The sequence below is a fragment of the Phodopus roborovskii genome, unplaced genomic scaffold, assembly GCF_943737965.1.
Source record: "Phodopus roborovskii unplaced genomic scaffold, PHOROB, whole genome shotgun sequence".
Lineage (NCBI taxonomy): Eukaryota > Metazoa > Chordata > Mammalia > Rodentia > Cricetidae > Phodopus > Phodopus roborovskii.
The window spans coordinates 14,586,650-14,605,103 of NW_026126418.1; the positions used below are offsets into that span (position 1 = coordinate 14,586,650).

At 47.7% G+C, this 18,454-nt stretch overlaps 1 protein-coding gene across 1 annotated transcript in view; it reads right to left on the reverse strand.

The window, feature by feature from the left end:
• Window positions 1-6,785: 6,785 nt before the first annotated feature.
• Window positions 6,786-18,454, reverse strand: part of Syt13 (synaptotagmin 13) — a 39,391-nt gene continuing 27,722 nt past the window's right edge. The window contains exons 3-6 of the mRNA XM_051184150.1: window positions 16,892-17,026; window positions 13,921-14,222; window positions 9,160-9,289; window positions 6,786-7,135 (exon numbers count right to left, since the gene is read on the reverse strand). Coding sequence (XP_051040107.1) covers window positions 6,831-7,135; window positions 9,160-9,289; window positions 13,921-14,222; window positions 16,892-17,026 — 872 coding nt within the window. The 3' untranslated portion in view covers window positions 6,786-6,830. The remainder of the gene's footprint in view (window positions 7,136-9,159; window positions 9,290-13,920; window positions 14,223-16,891; window positions 17,027-18,454) is intronic.

Consider the following 18,454-nt stretch of genomic DNA (forward strand, 5'->3'; position numbering starts at 1 on the left):
GTGGTCTTACCAGCGAGAGGCGGCTAGCAGTTCTATTCTCTCCAGATTCTCCATCTTGACCCTCCTTCCTACTTCCTATTTCCTCCTTGTCTCCTAGTCCCTCCTATCTTCCTTTCCTATTGGCCAACAGTGCTTTATTGTTAACCAGTATGAGAAACATATACAGAATGACATCTCCCATCAAAGGGCCCCAGTCTAGGTGAACAATCTAACTTGGGTGTACTTTATAGTACATAATCTGGGGTGGGGGAGGGAAGGTAAGGTGACCCCATTCATTGAAGAGAAGTGTCACTCCATATCATGCAGAGGAAGATGGCCACCCTGGGATTTCCTTCCCACGATTCTCCACTCATAGGCAGTTCAGCCTTGTTGTGTATTCTTTTGACCATCTCATGAACCTTGCAACCACCACTACATAAGGAGGCGCAGCATTCCAGTCCTCGTGGGGGAAGGGCCACCATATAGAGGACTTCCTCACAGGTGTTCCACCTTCGAACCGTCAGCCTCAGTTTTATGTCACAGCATCTGCTGCAGGGGCCATGCAGCCACCACCACCACTACTGCCATAAACCCCTGCTCACCCATGGTTTTGTCAGTCCCTGTTTGGGTACCAATTGTGTTGTGTGATACTATTTTGGGGGGAGACATTAATAAATATTTTCTCATCTTAGAAAGGGAACCAATGACAGACCAAAGTAACAACAGTCCAACGTGGTGTAACAATTTTATTGGGGTTCCTTACAGGGGTATGGGTGAAGGCTTACTTACAGAAGCATGGATAACTTGAAGGCAAGTTGTATCACTAGAAGCCTATCCCAGCACAGATGACAACTTATGAAAGCTGGAACCCTGGAACTTTATGTGCAACTTGCAGAGTCCAGTCAACAACTACTGTTTAAATAGCCTGGGCAGGGAGGGGCCTCGTGAGTCTAGTCAGTTTCAGGAACTTCATGAACAATTGTTTATTTCCTGAATCTTAAGGAGCCTCTGGCTAGGATGGAATGTTTCAAATAGGAGGAAAGTATTATATAACACCTCCAGATTTAACCAACCCAGGATTGCAGAAGTTTCTGGAACATGATGATTTTGTCACCAGAAAGCAAGGAAGGAAAGACACCTCCTCCACCTGCCCTTGCCTATGAAGTCCGGCCGCACAAAGTGACTCTTGGAAGATATGGTAAACTCTGTTCCCATCCCTCTTCCCTCTTCCTCCTAACTTTTCTCTCCAAGCTCCAAAGGACAAGTTGAAATCACCCCAGAGAGAAGACTCAGGAGCCTGGCTAGTGGCCTGAAGGCCAGAAGAGCTTCCTATGACAGCATCTAGGGTAGTCTTTCAAACGTAGATCTAGCCATGGTGATCTCTTAGCATGGCACATGCTTTTCCTAATGGAAATCATCCCCATGTGCTCCAGCCCCTGCCTGCCTCCTTGTCTCATCTCATCCTCACTTAGTGGTCACACAGTCCTCCAATCCCTGCCAATGTTTTTTTTTTAATCTATCTAGGAACCCCAGTTGATAGCCTGAGTCCTACGCTTTGGGACAGCTGTTCCCAGCATGGCAGCAGCTTGTGGCAAAATGCCACTTTCTTAATAGGTGACATTCATGGCTACTTATATCTCTCTCCCTCTCTCTCTCTCTCTCTCTCTCTCTCTCTCTCTCTCTCTCTCTCTGTGTGTGTGTGTGTGTGTGTGTGTGTGTGTGTGTGTGTGTACCCTTAGTAATGCCCATAAGGGAAAAGTAGAAGCATTTAATTCTGCAGTGGGTAGTGCCTGTCACCAAGTGGTCAGGTGACAGTGCATGCTGTAGGGATGAAGGCCTGTGAGCAGCTCCTCAGAGGAGCCCAATTCCAGCGCCTGTACTGACCACAGCTGGAATCTTAGCTTCCCCCTCATTGTCTGTTTGTCTTGGTTTCTTCATGCAATCAGAATGGCCCTGTATTTGATCTCTGTCTGTATCTGGCCTTGACCCAGTCCCTTTCCTGCAAAGCAAGAGGTTGTGCACAGTTGGCAAATTTGCCTATGCTCCTTGTTCCTGGCCTTGGACAGGGTCCCAGCCAAATCACCAAGCATCTCATATACCCTTTGGGGAAAAAGATCTTCCCAGCTCTTTCTGGGTTAGCCATGTTTGGACTCTGTAGTTCCAGGTAACACTTAGGGACTATGGCCTACAAGTGGGGACACATGGCTACTGGATGTATCTTATGAGTCTTGACTTTAGGGATAGACAGTACCATACTAAAATTCCCCAGTCTTTAGAAGCACACAACCTTGAGCAAATCACAAAGCCCAGTCTACTTCAGTTGCTTCAAACAGAGTACTGAACAGTTTCATTGTTGTGTCCTTTTTGATCAGGTTGAAGTGGGTGACAGGAAGAATTGGTTCTCATCTCCTAGTATTACTGAGAAATGGATAGCCTATACCTTAGCCTGAGTGGGAACTACCATTCCTTCCTCAGAAAGAGCACTGGACTTTCTTCATCAGCTTGCATCTGCTCATCTTTGCCCGAATCCTTGGGGGTAGGGCTGGAGAGAAATTTGATTTGTTACTTTGGGCAAGTTCTCCTCACTAGATGGCATCCGAGTTTCTGAAGTAGGGCTTTTGCCACCCACATTTGCCAAAAAGCTGTCTGGAAGGAGTGCCAGGGTATTGGAGACCACTCTGACAAGGGACAAAGCTCAGCTAAAGACCAGAAGCCATTGGAGCTCTGCTTTAATCACAGCAGTCACCACTAGACTGGTTTCCACAATATCTGTTTCCCAATACTAACATTGGCTTGACTCCTTCACCTTGGGCTGGGGAAAACTGGTCAGGTCCTTCTAAGGACCATCTGTACTGATTCACCTGCAAAAGAAAAGGACAAGGAGTGTGTGTGGGAGTGGGAGATTCTCCAGCACGAAGGTAGTACCCAACCTCTCCATCTCTCAGCTTTATCCCTGGCAGATGCCTGCTATGGAGGGAAATGAAAATGTACTCTAAATTGGATCTCCCAAATGGCGACATCCAACTGGCTCTAAAAAGTATGAACTCTTGGGTGGTTAAGTACCAGTGCCCAGCAGCAATCAAACAGATGAGCCCCACTCCCTCTGAGCCTCGGGTACCATGCTATTGTTCAGGGGAGCACCAGTAGCCTTCAGAGGGATAGTCAGCAATTGACAAAGCTTTATCCAATGCAGAGCAAAGTGGTCAGGCACCCACCTGTGTATGTTTCCTTTTATTTTTACATGAGATATGTGAAAACAAAGTTGTTACTGGTCTGTGTTGGCTAGTTTTAAGCCAGCTTGACACAGCTAAAATCATCTGAGAGGAGGGAACCTCAATCGAGAAAATGCCTCCAGAAGATCAATCTGTAGGCTATAGGCAAGCCTGTAGGGAATTTTCTTAATTAGTGATTAATGGAGAGGGCCCAGGCCATTGTATGTAGTGCCACCCCCTGACTGGTGATCCTGGGTTCTATATAAAAGCAGGCTGAGCAAGCCATGGGACCCAGCAAGTAAGCAGCATCCTCCATGGGCTCTGCACAAGTTCCTGCCTCTGGGTTCCTGCCTTGTCTTTCCTCAATGGACCATGACTTCAGATATGTAAGCCAATTATAAACCCTTTGCTCCCTAAGTTGCTTTCGGTTATTGATGTTTCATCATAGTAATAGCCCTAGCTAAGACACAGTCTAAACCATGGAAGGAGCCTTGGGGTCATGAAGTCCAAGTTTATTTTATAGATATGGGCACTGAGGCCCAGAGGCAATTGACTAGTTTGGGGAAGTAATGGTGTCCAGAGACAGTGTCCCACAGGGTTACAGGGTCTCAGCTCTGACTCAGCGCTGCAGATAGAGGCTAATTTCCCTGTCACAGCGTGGTTTATTTTGAAGGCACCCCAATGGAAAGCCCTTGATTCAGTAACCAAGGATCTCCACTTCTCTTTCATATATAGTCATCACCAAATGTTAGTTTGCAGCTTAGGTGGACTGTCTTCATAGTTACCTGTGAATTATGATGTATAATATTTGGCTCTATGGAATAAAGCCCCCTTAACCCATTTTATTACCGAAATACAAATGTGTCCCCATTGCCATTAGCATGTAATAATGGGTGTAGAAAGTATAAAGTAAGGAGTCACATGTGAAAATATCACATGACTGTTTTAGAGGCTATTTATCCTGGTTAAGAACCTTCCATTTTGAGAAAGTTGTGGTGGTGCACCCATTTAATCCCAGCACTCTAGGAGCAGAAGCAGGCAGATATCTGTGATTTCAAAGCCAGTCCCTACACAGTGAGTTCTAGGACTCAGAGCCAGGACTACATAGAGAGACCCTGTCTCAAAAATAAGATAAAACCTCAAAAACAAAACAAAACAAACCTAAACAAATAAAATTCAGGCTTGATCCTTTGCTTAATCTCAAGATACCCCCTCCAGATGCCATCACTGAGGTCACCTAGAAGACCTAGGGCAGCAGGATCCCATAAGGCCCTTTGCTCCTTGCTGCCCTCTCCTTCCTCAGTCCTCCACTGATGGGGTACTGGATAGAATCTTAAAGAGTAACAAGAGCCCACCTGATATTTCATCCCAGATATGTAATGCATGAGTGTGTGTGTGTGTGTGTGTGCGCGCGCGTGCACTCTTCTAAGCATAGGGCACAAGAGGGGAATTCAACTGTAATTGTCAAGGTTCATTGAAGCTGGTGGTGGTTCATGGGTCTTAATTCACAATATTTTTTCCTGAATCTTATTTATCTAAAATATTAAAGAAAAGGAACAAAGAAAAGCACCAGGCTGCTAACCCCTTTGAAAATGATTTATTTCCCACTGCCAAGATCTATGTTCCAAAGTGTGACCAGACATGTGACCACAATGTCTCATGCGTCTTTTTGTGCTTTTATTTGGGACTGCATAATGAACACGCAGCATGTAACAACAGGAAACACCAAGGGCAGAAACACCCCACAGGACTAACTTTCCCCTCCAAAGATTCCCACTTCAGTTCAGTTCGGAGACTGCCGTCTTCCCCCAGAGCGGCAGCTGAGAGCAGCTCGACAGAGCTACTCTCCCGACTCCTGCTATCTGTTGTTTCCATTAAGGTGATGGATTATTCACCACTTGTCCCTAGAGTCATCTCAATCAGAATGGACAGACATATGCAAGGTCTTGGTGGGCAAACACTCAACAGATAGATACCTAGTTAACATTAGGAAGGAACTCAAGGAGAACTGAGGGTGAACTCCTATCTGCTCAGCAACAGCCCAGCCTGAAATGGCCTCTCGCTTTATTTTCGCCTCAGCTTGAGTCTCTTGCCAGAAAGTGTTCCCTGGCAAAGACTTAGTTTCCTTCCCACTGATCCCAACTGTTCACAAATTTCAGCTGATTCAGAGGCAACTTACAAGCATGGCTGGAAACAAGCAAAGCCGTTTTAAAGGGTGATGGAAGGTTCTTGATTCATCCATCTGATACCTCTGAGTAATTTACAGAAGTTTTAGAGAGAGACCACAGTCATGAGAGGAGTTAGGAAGTGCCATCAGGTGAGCAGGGACAACTGCTTGTCTTCTGAAATTAGTCTAGCAGGCTCCCATCATATCAGTGCTGTGCTACAGATGGCCACACTAGGGCGCTGCAGAGCAAGGAAGTAACTGGCAACCTGAATTTTGCTCACAGGTAGCTAAGCCTGCAGCCACTTACATTTAATTCCCAGGAGGGGCATCTATTGGAAATACCAACTGAGGCAGATATTTCCAAACTTAGCTTCTTATTATTTTCCAGTTGAAGAGACGTGTCCCCTAAACTGGAGAGAGGCCACATTTCCTCTTTAAGTTGTCATTCCACCCTGTCATTCACTCAGCCAGATGGAACAGACCAAGCTCAGAGCTGCTTCTTCCTGAAGTACAGGCACACTGAGAAGGACGGGTCTGTCCCACAGAGTCAGCTGAGGGTGAGGGGGACACTGGTGGACATGTCAGCTACCCCTCAGAATGTGGCAACCACCCCAGACTTGTCAGGGAAAGGGTTCCTTAGGTATGTTAAAAAGCAAACAAAAACCCACCCTGATTTCTTAAATAAAAGAGTCAAAGCACACAATACATTTCCAGAGTGGGATACAAATAGTAAAAATAGAAAAGGGGGGAATTAAAGTAAGCAGAGAGTTCCTTTCTTCACACTGCCCTGGTGTGGGGCTCCTGGAGGACAAGGTTGGAACAACTGTCTGAATAGTGTAGAAGGAATCTCATCAGGCACAGCCCCTCCTACTCTACTACAGGTGTCCAATACTTGTTAAGGATAGATGGCCCATGTATTCCACTCAGAGCATCAATGTGGCATGACCCCCAGTGGCCTAAGGACTGACTGGCCAGCCATTGGTTCTCAACCTCCTTAATGGTGAGACTCTTTAACATAACTCATGTTATGGTGACCTCCAACCATAAAATCATGTTCATTTCTACTTCGTAACTAATTTTGCTACTGTTGTGAATCATAATGTAAAGATTTTTGGAGATAGAGGTTTACCAAAGGGGTCAGGACTCACAGGTTGAGAACTAATGCTTTAGACTAAAGTGAGCCAGGACTGCCCACAGAGTGTACCTGACACACATCTTTTTCCATAATACAGATGATCAAGACACAGTCTTCTGAGTGACCCTGATGTGCCAGTCCCGCTCACTGCCTGGTGACTCTGCTGGCTTTTTAGTATTGGGAATATTGAAAGAGAGGAATGAGGGCCTGGATTCAGCCAACAGGGCTACATGTCTTTGGGTGTAGGCATGTGGACCGGGACTTGAGAGGATGACTGACATCTGAGCCTGGAGGATGACTATGCCCAAGAAGGTCAAGGTTGGTGGCCAGCAGCTGACTACATGTGCAGTTGGTGCCACATGGCAATCTGGCGGCGTGGGTTTTTTAGCATCTCCTCCCAGTGGCTGCGCTCAGAGCCAGAGGCATGCAGACCTAGGCTGCAATGGCCCAGCTCACAGCTCGGGCCCTCCTCTCCCTGGCCCAGCACCTCCAGCTCCACACTGGATGCCCGCAGCAGGTCATCTGGTAGCTCAAACATGATCATCTCATTCCACACAGGGTTGATCTTGTGCTTGGCCCGTTTTGTCTGTTTCTTCTTCAGCTTCTGAGCCTGGTGCTTCAAGGTTACCTTGACAGAGACATCTGGGGAAGGGTAAAGAGGAAAGAAAGTCTGTGTATGGTGGGGTGTGAGCTGCTAGGGTCTGATGGCACCTGGAATATACCTCCACTGGATCATGCCTGATGAGTGATCATCAGGTATTAAGTATCTACTAAAGGGCAGGCACTGGTCTAGATTTAGGAATCTGACTACAAGTGCCGACAAAGTTGTCACATCTGTAACTTACACTAGAATGTGAGAGACTGTGCATACAGGTTGAGTACATGTAAGGTTTGGGACCATAAACCTTACAGATTTGGGGTGTTTTTCAGACTTGGGGAATATTTGCATATATATTTTAGAAAATACCTTGGGGATGGGACTCAAATGCAAGTATAAAATTCATTTAATGATTATTTTTTTCTTGAACCTAGGGCCTTACACACACTAAGCAAGCATTCTACCACTGAGCAAAATCTCCAGCTTTCTTTTTCTTTTTGATTTTGGAACAGAGTTGCACTATATCATTCCAGCTGGTCTTAAACTTCCTCTGCAACCCAGGCAGGCCTGGAACTTGAGGTCTTCCTGCCTTCACAGTAGCTAGGATTCCAGACCTACAGCCCTAGTTTCACAAGCATCTTATGCACACAGCTTGAAAATTCTTTTACACAACATAAATCCAAGTGTTTAGGAGTAGAATTCTCCACTAGTGGTCAGGAGCATTCAGATGTTGGCATTTATTGGATTTGGGACATTTCGATTAGAGATACATAATCTGTCACAAAACAATGGAAGTCAGTGGGTGACTCAGACATGGGCATGTCAGAGGGCTTCTGGGGAACCATCTTGGCCATAAGCCCTTCTAAGTGACTTGCCAAACCAAGTCAGGGACACGGCTTAGGTGTCCTCCAGTTCAATTTCCAATCAGACCAGAAAAAAAATCAGTGTTCTCCCTCCTCATCTTCTTCATTCTCTATTCAAGCCTTTGTGTCCGTTTTTAAAATGGTGAGTGACCCCTCCCCACCAGCTGGCTGAGTTCTGGTCACTTGTGTCTTATTCTAAGTTTTACTTGAGGACCTGGATTTCCTAGGGTGAAGGCAGGCTCCCTGGGCTCAAGTCCCCAGGAAATCCCAAGTCAGCAGGCAAGCTTCCACAGCTTAGGACATTTTGTTTTCATTAGTCAAGGTTGCCCAAACTAATGTGAGAATAATTGTTACTTTGTATTTATTGCTATCGTTATCGCCCCTGGGTGGTTAGTTTGTTATTTCTACAGAGATATTTCAAACACAAAGTGCTCTTCTGTAATGGTCCTAATGGGATCTATTTACAAAAAAAAAAAAAAAAAAAAAAAAAAAAGCAAGACAGAATTGACTGGAAGGGATGAAGCGCAAGGCATCCACCTCTGACCTATGGCTCAGGACTGCAACAGTCCTTCTGCTTTAATTTGCCCAAGACCTGTTAGGAATGCACAGGTGAAGCTGTTTTGTAACACATATATATGTACATATATATATATATATGTGTGTGTGTGTGTGTGTGTGTGTGTGTGTGTGTGTGGTTTCTGGGTTATTGAGATCTTGCTTTGTGTGCAATTATGGCCCAGCTCATCCTTGCTGCTTTCTTGCTTTGTTAGGAGTGTCTGCTTGGTCCCCATGGCTAGGGACCTGTGCCCAGGTATCAGAAGGCAACCCAAAACCTACAGCCTTTTATGAAGAAGCTTATGTAGGCATCCATGCTATAGGCTCCTTAGGCCTTAGACTTTACCCCCATAGCCACACATCAGCTGCTGTCACCCATGCTCAGCAGGTGTGTATGGGAGCATTTGGTCAAGGCTTGGGGCAGAGAAAAAGTGGGCGCATGTAGCAGAGATGTGAGAGAATTTAAAAGCATCAGTGTGTCTGTCAGAACTGACTAGTGTATCCTGGGCAACAGATGCTGACAGTGACTCCACAACTGGACTCCTATCATCCCCTTGTTCTCCCATCTCCATTTTATCCCAGGTACCACTGCCTTCTGCATGCATCCTAGAGCTGGGGCACCCTGCCTGTCCCCTTGCAGCCTCACTTACCCTTGCCCAGAAGTTCCTTTGATTGATTGGAGTGGAGGTTCTTGGCTTTAATCAGCACCACCAGGAGGCGATTGGCAGCTGGGAGATAGCTGATTGACAGAAGGACCTCCCCAGTCCCTGCAGATGGCTCCTGAAAGCAGGAAGGCAGGGGATTGCACTGGAGTCTGGCTTCTGACCCATCAGCTGAAGCTGAGACTTGAGTCACACTGCCCTCATAACCCACAAATATTGCAGGATCCATTCACCTAAGGTTAGTTTATCTACCATTGCACAAGGCAGCAGGGTCCAGAGGAAGGGGACTGACATGTGTGTCATCAGGAATCTTGGACGACCATATGTTATTTTTCTGTGTTTTTTTTTTTTTTTTGTTTCTTTTCTTTTCTTTCTTATTTATTTATTCGTTTATTTATTTATTTATTTATAGTGTCTCACTACATAACCCTGGCTGGCCCAAAACTCACTATGAACATCAAGCTGACCTCAAACTCACAGAGGTTCACCTGCCGCTCCTTCTAGAGTCCTGGAATTAGGCATGAGCTACCACACTCTGGCACATGCTATCCCTTTAAATCTAATTTATAAACAGAAAATAGCCTCCAATGCAGGCTACATTGAGGGCAGAAATCAGGGGCTCCTCTCTTTTTCTTAGACTCTGGGGGTACCTTAGTAGAACTCTAGGGTCCTAGGAACCCCAGTTTTAGATTCAGGCTCCTGGGTGAGTAGAGAGTTATTTCTTTTTCACCTTGATTTTACTTATTTTTAAGCATATGTTTATATGTATGTCTCTGTGTGAGTATGTGCATGTGTGAGTGCAGGTCAACAGATCCCTCGAAGCTGGGGTTACAGGTAGCTGTGTGTCACCTAATGTGCGTGATGGAACTTGGATCCTCTTTAGGAGTGGTAGGAGCTCTCAATTGCTGAGCCATTTCCCCAGCCCCAAGTTGTCAATTTCTTTGCTTGAAGAGGTAACTCCAGCTTTGCAGGCCAACATCACCAAGAAAGTGGCTGTCCTCATGCTCACAAGGACTGGATTCACCAACAGGAGCCAGGGGGTGTAGTCCAAGGAGATACGGATCCTCTAGGAAGCTCCTCTAGGTGCTCCACCCACCCCCTATGCTGATTTACAGTGTCCCCTAGCAACCTCCTGCTGGAGTGTAAAATGTTGCCATGTCCTTTGAGGAACCTTTCCCTGCTCTGTGGCACAGCTTTAGTAGCCTGTCCTTTCTTGCTGCACAGTGAAGGGATTCAGGGAGCCCTTTCCCCACCCAAATACTGAGGTCACTGTGAGTGGTCACAGAGCCCTTTACCTCCTTCAGTCACACTTGCACAGGACTCAGCTATGGTTAGTGGAAGCCTGCTGTGTGTTCAAAGCACACCCTCTGTCTCAGAGCACGTCTGTCATCCAGGACAAGAGTCTCTACCATGACCCCCAATGGCTCATTCTTCCCCAGGGACTCTTTTGAAATTGTCCTTTGCTCTTGAGGGAGGAGCCAGTTCTCCATCCTAATTGACTGTCGTTTGTTCCTGTAATCTTTTCTCCGTTTTTGAGTTGTTTCAGGTTCTAAGAATTGGGGAACCTGCAGGCCATTACCTTATGTTGGGAACTGAACCCCACAAAGCAGTAGTGATAGAAGCAAGAAAATGCCACCCACACCTTCATCCCCACAAGTGCCATTATTGTGTCATCTTGGAGCTCCTGTCAGGACAGGGAGGCAGACAGCATTCTAGAGTGTTGCTAGACATGCCACATTCCTGATGTAGTGTGGGCAACAAGATTCCTGCTCTGCCCCTTCATGCCTTTGCTAATTGGACCCTTGAGGCAGCCGGTGGTCAAGCCTGGTCTGCTGAGATGCCCAGAGGCAGGCCTTGCACTTGAGATTCCAGCAGAATTTAATCAGCTATAGGTGGCTAGTCACATGACAAACTGATCAGGAAGTCTCAGGGAATCTTGGGATGACACATGTGCAGTTCTATTTGACAAGCACACTGAATCCATGCAAGTATGTTTCCTGTCCCACTAGACTGCAGGTTCATTGCACACCCCTGGTACCAGGCATGCTCTGAACACAAAATAAATGTTTGCCAGAAAAATTGCAGACATCTCTCTTCATCTTGGCAATGACCTTGAGAAAGGCACTGAATTCTCATTCTAGCAGGAGAGCCAAGTGGGACTTGTTACCACCAGGGTCAGTAGCTATGGCAGCAAATCTGAGACTCCTGTGAAGTCTGCTCTAAGGGAGCCCAAGTCCCAGGTCACTGCTCTAGCTTCCTAGGCGGACAGTATCTCCTAGTGCTCTCATTTTACAATAGAGGTCTGGAACAGGTGCTAAAATCATAGCCCTGGACAGCGCTCCAAAGCTGGTCTGGGCTGTGGTTATGGATGACCAGCCTGAGCCCTCTGCTCCTCATAGAGCAGGCCGGCATCTTTGCAGAGCTTTCTCTCATGTGTGTGAGTGAAAGCCAGGACCAGCCTTGTGGATGCTGTCATACAAGAGAACCACAGTAACACCTGACCAGGTTCAGATGCTCAGAGACCCCCAAGTGAAAGCAGCCCCTTTCTTCTCCTTTCTCCTGTCTCTCTCCACCCCCTTTTCTCTCAGATGCCCAATGAATCACTCCAAGCTGCCCTCAGAGTGGGGTGCTCTGTTGTCTGTAATGACGCACATGCCACTTTTGGCTAAATGTCTTCCGGCTGGAACTAGGGCACTGCTGCCACCTCTGTTAACCCATTCAATCCCAGAAAAGAAAAAAAAATCTGAATTGCAATAACTGCAGATCTTTTCACCAGCTTCAAATCAGCCTTCATTCTCCATCTGGGTGGGGCTTCCTGACCTGGCCTGGAGCTTGATGCTGCCCCCGACACTGCCCGGAGGGAAAGAGATGCGCCTGGCTATCTGTGGAGTGGTGACAGCTGCAGCAAGAGTGATGACATTAAGATGGATGAGCCTGACGACAGGACTCCGCTGCAGCTGTGGCATGCTGCCTGGGACACAGTAGGGGTTAGGTGAGGTGCTTGTGAATGAGTGATTGCTGTCTTCTGGGGAATGGACAGAAACAGGCAAGACACCCAGGATTTCTGTCTCTGTGAGGTGTGTTTCAGCCCTTCTTGGGTGTTACTGAAACACCCATGCCTGGTAGGGGAACCTCCTAAATTCCAGAAAAGGCCAGCTCATCAGTTTAATAAGCCTACATGTCTTCTTTCCCATCAGGGGCCCTGTCTGTGACCCCACATGCATCCCAAATCACATACCAATTAGAAAGTAGACATTGGGACAGCAGGTCTCAAAGGATGGCTGTAGCTTTTCCTACCAATTTACTAAGCTAAGGGAAAAAGGTGGGGGGGGGGCAAACAACAACAAAAACCAAACAAACAGGAAAATGGGGCCCAGAAGAAATGATGACCCAAAGAGAAGCTCTCTCTGTCCTGTAGTCCAGGCTTGCAGAGGAAAGACCCCTGCCTGTCACCTCCTCTGGCAGGTGCGTGGCAGTTGAGAAAAGCACCCAGGATGAGTCAGGAGATTATGCCATTGAGGCTGAGCTATCTGCCCTGTCTGGTCTGCCAATGCTGTGTAGATTCCAAATCAGATCAGCCTCAGTTTCCCCTGTGTGTAGAGAAGGTGGTCACAGTGCTGCCCTCACCTGCCTGGGTTGGGCAGCAAAGACTAGAAGGAAGATGTCTCCCTGAGCTGAGCCACTGAGATGGGTGCACAGAAATGGTGTCTCCGTGGGCAGGTTGGCAACTTGCTTTATCCAGAAAGGGTTGTGGGAAAGGCTTACAACTTTGTGGGCCCTGACAGCAGATCCAGACTGGTTTAGCCTGGGTTCCATGACTGTATGTAGCCTCATGGTCCAAAGATTGTTGTGCATGTTGCCCAGTGCAAAACCATAGACTTACTTAAAACACTCTAAGATTATTTTGTAACTTTCTTTTTTATAAAACTTGATTTCATGGTTCTTGATAATGACCTTTGTAAACGAAAACATCATGTCCCAATGTCAAAAGGTTGGAAACATCTTAGTGCTATACAACAGCTAATTGACAGGTCATTATCAGAAGTTCCCTGGAGGCTGCTCCGGGGCAGGCTCTTGGATGGACACTGAGGACTTATACACAATCCCTGTCCCGCCTTGACCCTATGCTGTCATGGCCTGTGGGTGAACATGGCTTCCTCCCCAAAGAGCCCAGGGTCTCAGCAACCTCCACAGCAGACACCAGCCAAGAACAGTATCTGTGCAGACCACTGACTTTGCTCTGGTCCTCATAGAACCGAGGTACCTCATTTAGAGTCAGTGTCGGCTCCCCTGCCTCCCAGGCCTCCCTGAACTCTCCATCCGAGCACGCATAGGCTCTGCTCTGCTATCTCAGGCTGTAACACCTGTCTCACACCAGCTGCCGGCAGTCAGCTGTATCAGTTTGCCTTGGGTCTGCATACTGTGAGGGCAGAGGGGCTCTGTGCTTCCTTCCTCTGCTCACTTCCACAGGGCAAAGCTTGAGAGAAGCATAAGAACCATGACTGGATTTAGGTGAGGGCAACTCTGCCATAGATAGCATGGAAGTGGTGGCAGGGGTAAGAGGCACCGCTTGGAACAGGTGCCAGGAATCCCAAGTTCTGGGCCACAAATCTGCCGTAGACTCTGATCAGGAGCCCACGTTGCCCTTTGTCTGAGATGAGAATGTCTCTGAGCCTTGTTTCTCCATCTCAGTGTTCTGCTCCCACCCTCTGCCAGCCAGCTTTCCCTCGATGGTCTATAAAGCCCTACCTTTGCTGTGGTCTTCAGCTCACCCCACTGTGCTGCCCCCAGGGGCACAGATGCTCCATCTAGGCTCAGGCGGAGTTCCCCAATCACACTATGGCGGGAGAAGCGGTCACAGGTGCGCAGGGTGAGTGTTAGGGTGGCTGTGGGCAGCTCATCCTCACCCAGGGGCAGGGCTAGGCCCTCCTCCCAGGTGGTGTGCAGCTGCCGTTTCTTCAGAGCTGTCTGTGCCTCCACAGAGCCGGTCTTAATGGTCACACTGCCTTGGATGTAACAGTCACAGCCTCCTTCATGGTCACTGGTGACAGCTGCAGGCAAGCACAGAACAAGACAGACCTGGGACTTCCCGGGGATGGGAGGTGTAGGTCCCTAGACAGGGCTGCAGGACACAGGTGACCTTGGGTGTCTTCAGGGCCCTGGAGTGACCACTATATTCCATCACTGTGCAACTATCTTGTAGGGAAAGTTCTCAAAATAGGACATCATGGGGCAGGGGTGAGTTTTCACTGGATAACAGGGACAAGAGGAGGCACTTTCTAGACCTCAAGATTCAGAGATGCCCCCACGGGTGTCAAGGCCCCAAAGAGCTTTTGTTAGGATAGCTACCAATGCTGTGACTCATTTGTTTCTGCTTTTTAAATATTTACCACACAGCCACAGCCACTTGTGATCTGAATCACCCGGCTGCTGCCTCATGAATGTTGCTTCCGATTCTCGACCTTGATGTTCTGAATGTGTCACACTGTGGATTGTGTTAGTCAGCTTTCTGACATTATAACAGATAACTGAGAGAATCAACTCATAAAGTAAAAAGGTTTACTTGGGCCCATAGTTCCAGAAACTCTAGCCTATGAGATCAGTGGCTACATCATTAGTGCAGCAGCATGTCATGGAGGAATCCCATGACTGAGCAGAACAATTCTTGTCATGGCAAGGAAGCAAATGAGGGTGAGAGAAAGAGGCCAGGAGCTTGGGGAGCAAGTGCTAGCCACATGCACCTTTGGGGACAGTTAGGAATCCAACCATAGCACTTTGTGAATCCCTTAGCCGGCGTTTGGCTAGTCTGATTGGCTTTGGTCTTTAACCTCACCAGGAAAGAGATCTGGGTCTCCCACACAGTGTGCCCACTCTGTACCACTGAGCTCCTCCCCTGATGACAAGTGTTTCTGTGGTGTCATGGCATGGCTGCAGATCTTCCTCCAAGACACTCTGGTGACAGTCTCTTCAGTGAGGACACTGACATTCCACAGAGAGAGATGTGATGAACCCTGTGTCTACAAATGAGGCCTGAAGACCTGACATCCCAACAGACCATAGCTTCCTCCTGAGCTTCAAGGATATGTTTATTCCTGGCTCAGTCACTGGTTACCAAAGTAACCTGGACCCCTCATAGAAGAGACTAGAACTCAGTTTCCTAATCTGTCAAACGGTACTTCCCTGGGGGCCAGATGGACTATAAAGTACATGGAAGTCATTAAACATCTTAAACAACTGTAAAATGGGGAAACTCTCACTCAAGTTAGGAAACCAGGGGCTGAGGGAAAGCTTAGAGGTAGAACACTTACTATTGTGTTTGAAGCTCTGATTTTCATCCCCAGGACCAAGCACAACTCAAGACTGATACGCGGTATATGATAGTTAGCTTTGTCAACTTGGCAACAAATCTCCAGGCATGTCCAGGAGGGAGCTTTTAGACTTGGAAGACCCACTGTCATTGAGGAAGGCACCTCAGGGCTGAGGTCCTAGGCTGAACTAAAAATGGAGCCCTAGAGCTCATCACTCTCTGCTTCCTGACTGTAGACACAATTTGATTGGCTGCCGTGACTTCTGCACCATGGGATGTGATGGACACGTACCTCAAACTGTTAGCCAAATGAATCCTTCCTCTTTAAATTGCCCTTGTCAGGGTATTTTACCACAACAAGTAGACAACTAACTAATGCAAGTTGGGCTCTTAAAATGTACTGCAAAGGCTGTGGCTGAAGGCTCGGCCCTTGGCTGATGGTGCTCTAGGGAGGTGAGACTAGAAGGAAATCAGTCACTGGGCATATTCTTCAATAGGATATCGGGACTTCACCACCCCCTGCTTCCTTGCCACTGTAAGGTCAGTGGCTTTGCTCAGTGTGCCCTCTTTGCCTCGGTGTTCTGCCTACTGTGATGTTCTGCCTACCACAAGCCCAAAGGCAACAGGGCCAACCAGAGACTAAATGAAACCTCTGGAAGTGGTTTCTCGCCTCCTTTTAAGTCCCCCTCCTCAGGTATTTTGTTACAGCAATAGAAAGTTGGCTAACACAGAAACAAAAGAAATTAGGAACAAGCACACAGCACAGCTGACTCCATCACTGAGCCCTCCTTTCTTTGCAGTTTTAACTTTGTTGCCAGTAAGGTGTACCTGTCAGTGCATCTGTTCCCAGGACAAACTACCAGATTCTGAGAAAGTTCTCAGAACTTTGAAAGACTCTTTGCCCGGCATAAACCCCTGTTCAATGTCAAAGGCACTGCTGGCATTGGCTGCTAGCTGCTCATCAGTTACTCATCTCTTCTCCCCATCCTCTTGGGCAGCCTGCCAGACCACAGTTCCTAGGATCCCTGGCAACAAAGTGTGGCCAAGTGATGAGGTTCCAACCAATGGGATGTGAGCAGAAGTGGCTCATGCTGTGTCCATTAAGACTATTGGAAAATGACTGTGTCTTCTTCTAGTTCTTGTCTTATTAGCTAGAAGCAGCCAGCAGGACTCCCGAGGAGCTTAGGGAACTACAGGTGGAAGGGATTGGTCCTTGAGTCACCATGAAGAGGAAAGGTGTCCACCAGCCAGAAACCCCTTCTTTGCAAGGTTATAGGAGGGAGGTGGAAGAATCTCTGTGTCTGAGCATCATGCATGAGGAGCTGTTTGTCAGAATGCTAACCCTTGCTCTCTCACCCACCCATCCCACCAGTAGGGCATACACAAGTCCCTGCCAATCACACAAAGCAGTACCTTCCAGGCTAGTCACAAATAACTCAGCCTTCTTCTGATCGTAGTCCAGGCGAAAGTGGAGTTTGGGGGCCTGGTTCCAGCTAGCAGCCTTCTCTGGGTTCCAGGTCTCCATGACACAGACATCCTCCACCACACCTGGGAGATAGAAAGAGTGGCTGTGGCTATCATGTTGGGGTTCTGGTTCCCTGATCATATCATGTTATCTCTGCCGTTTAAGCCATGGGCCCAAAACCATCTCAAAAGGAGGCTATGGGATTGTTGGGGTCCACTGGTCAATATGTGGGCTTTGGTGCCATACTGACACTGCCACATAGTATCTGGGCATTATTTAGGGGATGCTTTCAGCTCTGTACTTGGTCCCACAAGGAAAGCTGTCACAGCCTCTTTGGCGGTTCTGGTGGAGCATGGAATTGTGGGCAAATCTCACAGGAATGAACTGGTGGAGATAATAGCAAAGAATTATTCCAGAGTAGATGCCACTGGCAAGGATGGTGGCTTTGACTTTAACTTATGTGCTTTCAACATTTGCTGAGTGAATCTTATCTTTAACCAAGAAGGTCCTGGGAGCTAGAGAGATGGCTTAGTGGTTAAGAGCACTAACTGTTCTTCCAGAGGACCCAGGTTCAAGTCCCAGCACCCACATGGCAGCTCACGAAGGTCTGTAACCTCAGTTTCAGGGGATCTGACATCCTCACAAAGACATACATGCAGACAAAACATCATTACACATAAAATATAAGTTAATTGATTAATTAATAAAGGAAGGTCCTAACACTGCCAAGAAAACTCAGCATTGCTGGCTCCACTCTTCTCTTGATTCAGAACCTAACATGTGAAAGATCTCAGGAGTCAAGCCTAGAACGAGAACTAAGAAGCCACAGTGGCTGCCTCAGATAACCAGAACTGAACCAAAGGTCCTCAGAATGAATCAGAAGGCAGGACTCTAGATGACTGTTAATGTCCCCAAGGGCTCATTATTACATTCCTGCTACAAAGGGCCCTCTAGGGAGCAGATTGACCGAGACACACGTGTGCAGGATGCACTTGGCTCCCAAAGCCCTCCTGAGGACACTGAAGCAGACTGGGTGAGAAGAGACTTAGTGGTACCCAGAGCTCTTAGTGCTCGCTCAGGCAGCCTCAGCCTGAAAACCCAGACCCAAACCCCACTCATCTGATATCTCTTATCCCTGGCTGTGACATCTATAAGCTCACTCTGCAGCCGCCTTTCCCAAGTGACCAAGAGACAGTGCCATGTGAGTGGCAGAATATGGATTACTATAGTGAGGGGAGCAGTGGGGCTGGCGGGGGTGAGAGGTGTCAAACACATTCAGTGCATCAATGGGCGTGTTGGCTGAAGTGGCCAATGCTGCCAACTGTCTGTGGATCAGAACCAGGCTGCTGTCCTATGGGATGGGAAAGAAAAGGAAGAAAGGAGTGGGTGTGTGCTGCATTCTTTGCAGCCAGGCACTGCTTCCCCTGGGGGAGGGTTCCATCCAAACATGGAGCCATCAGGGACTCCTGAGAGAGGCTCTGACTGCGGGAACCACCCCCAAGAGTACTCAT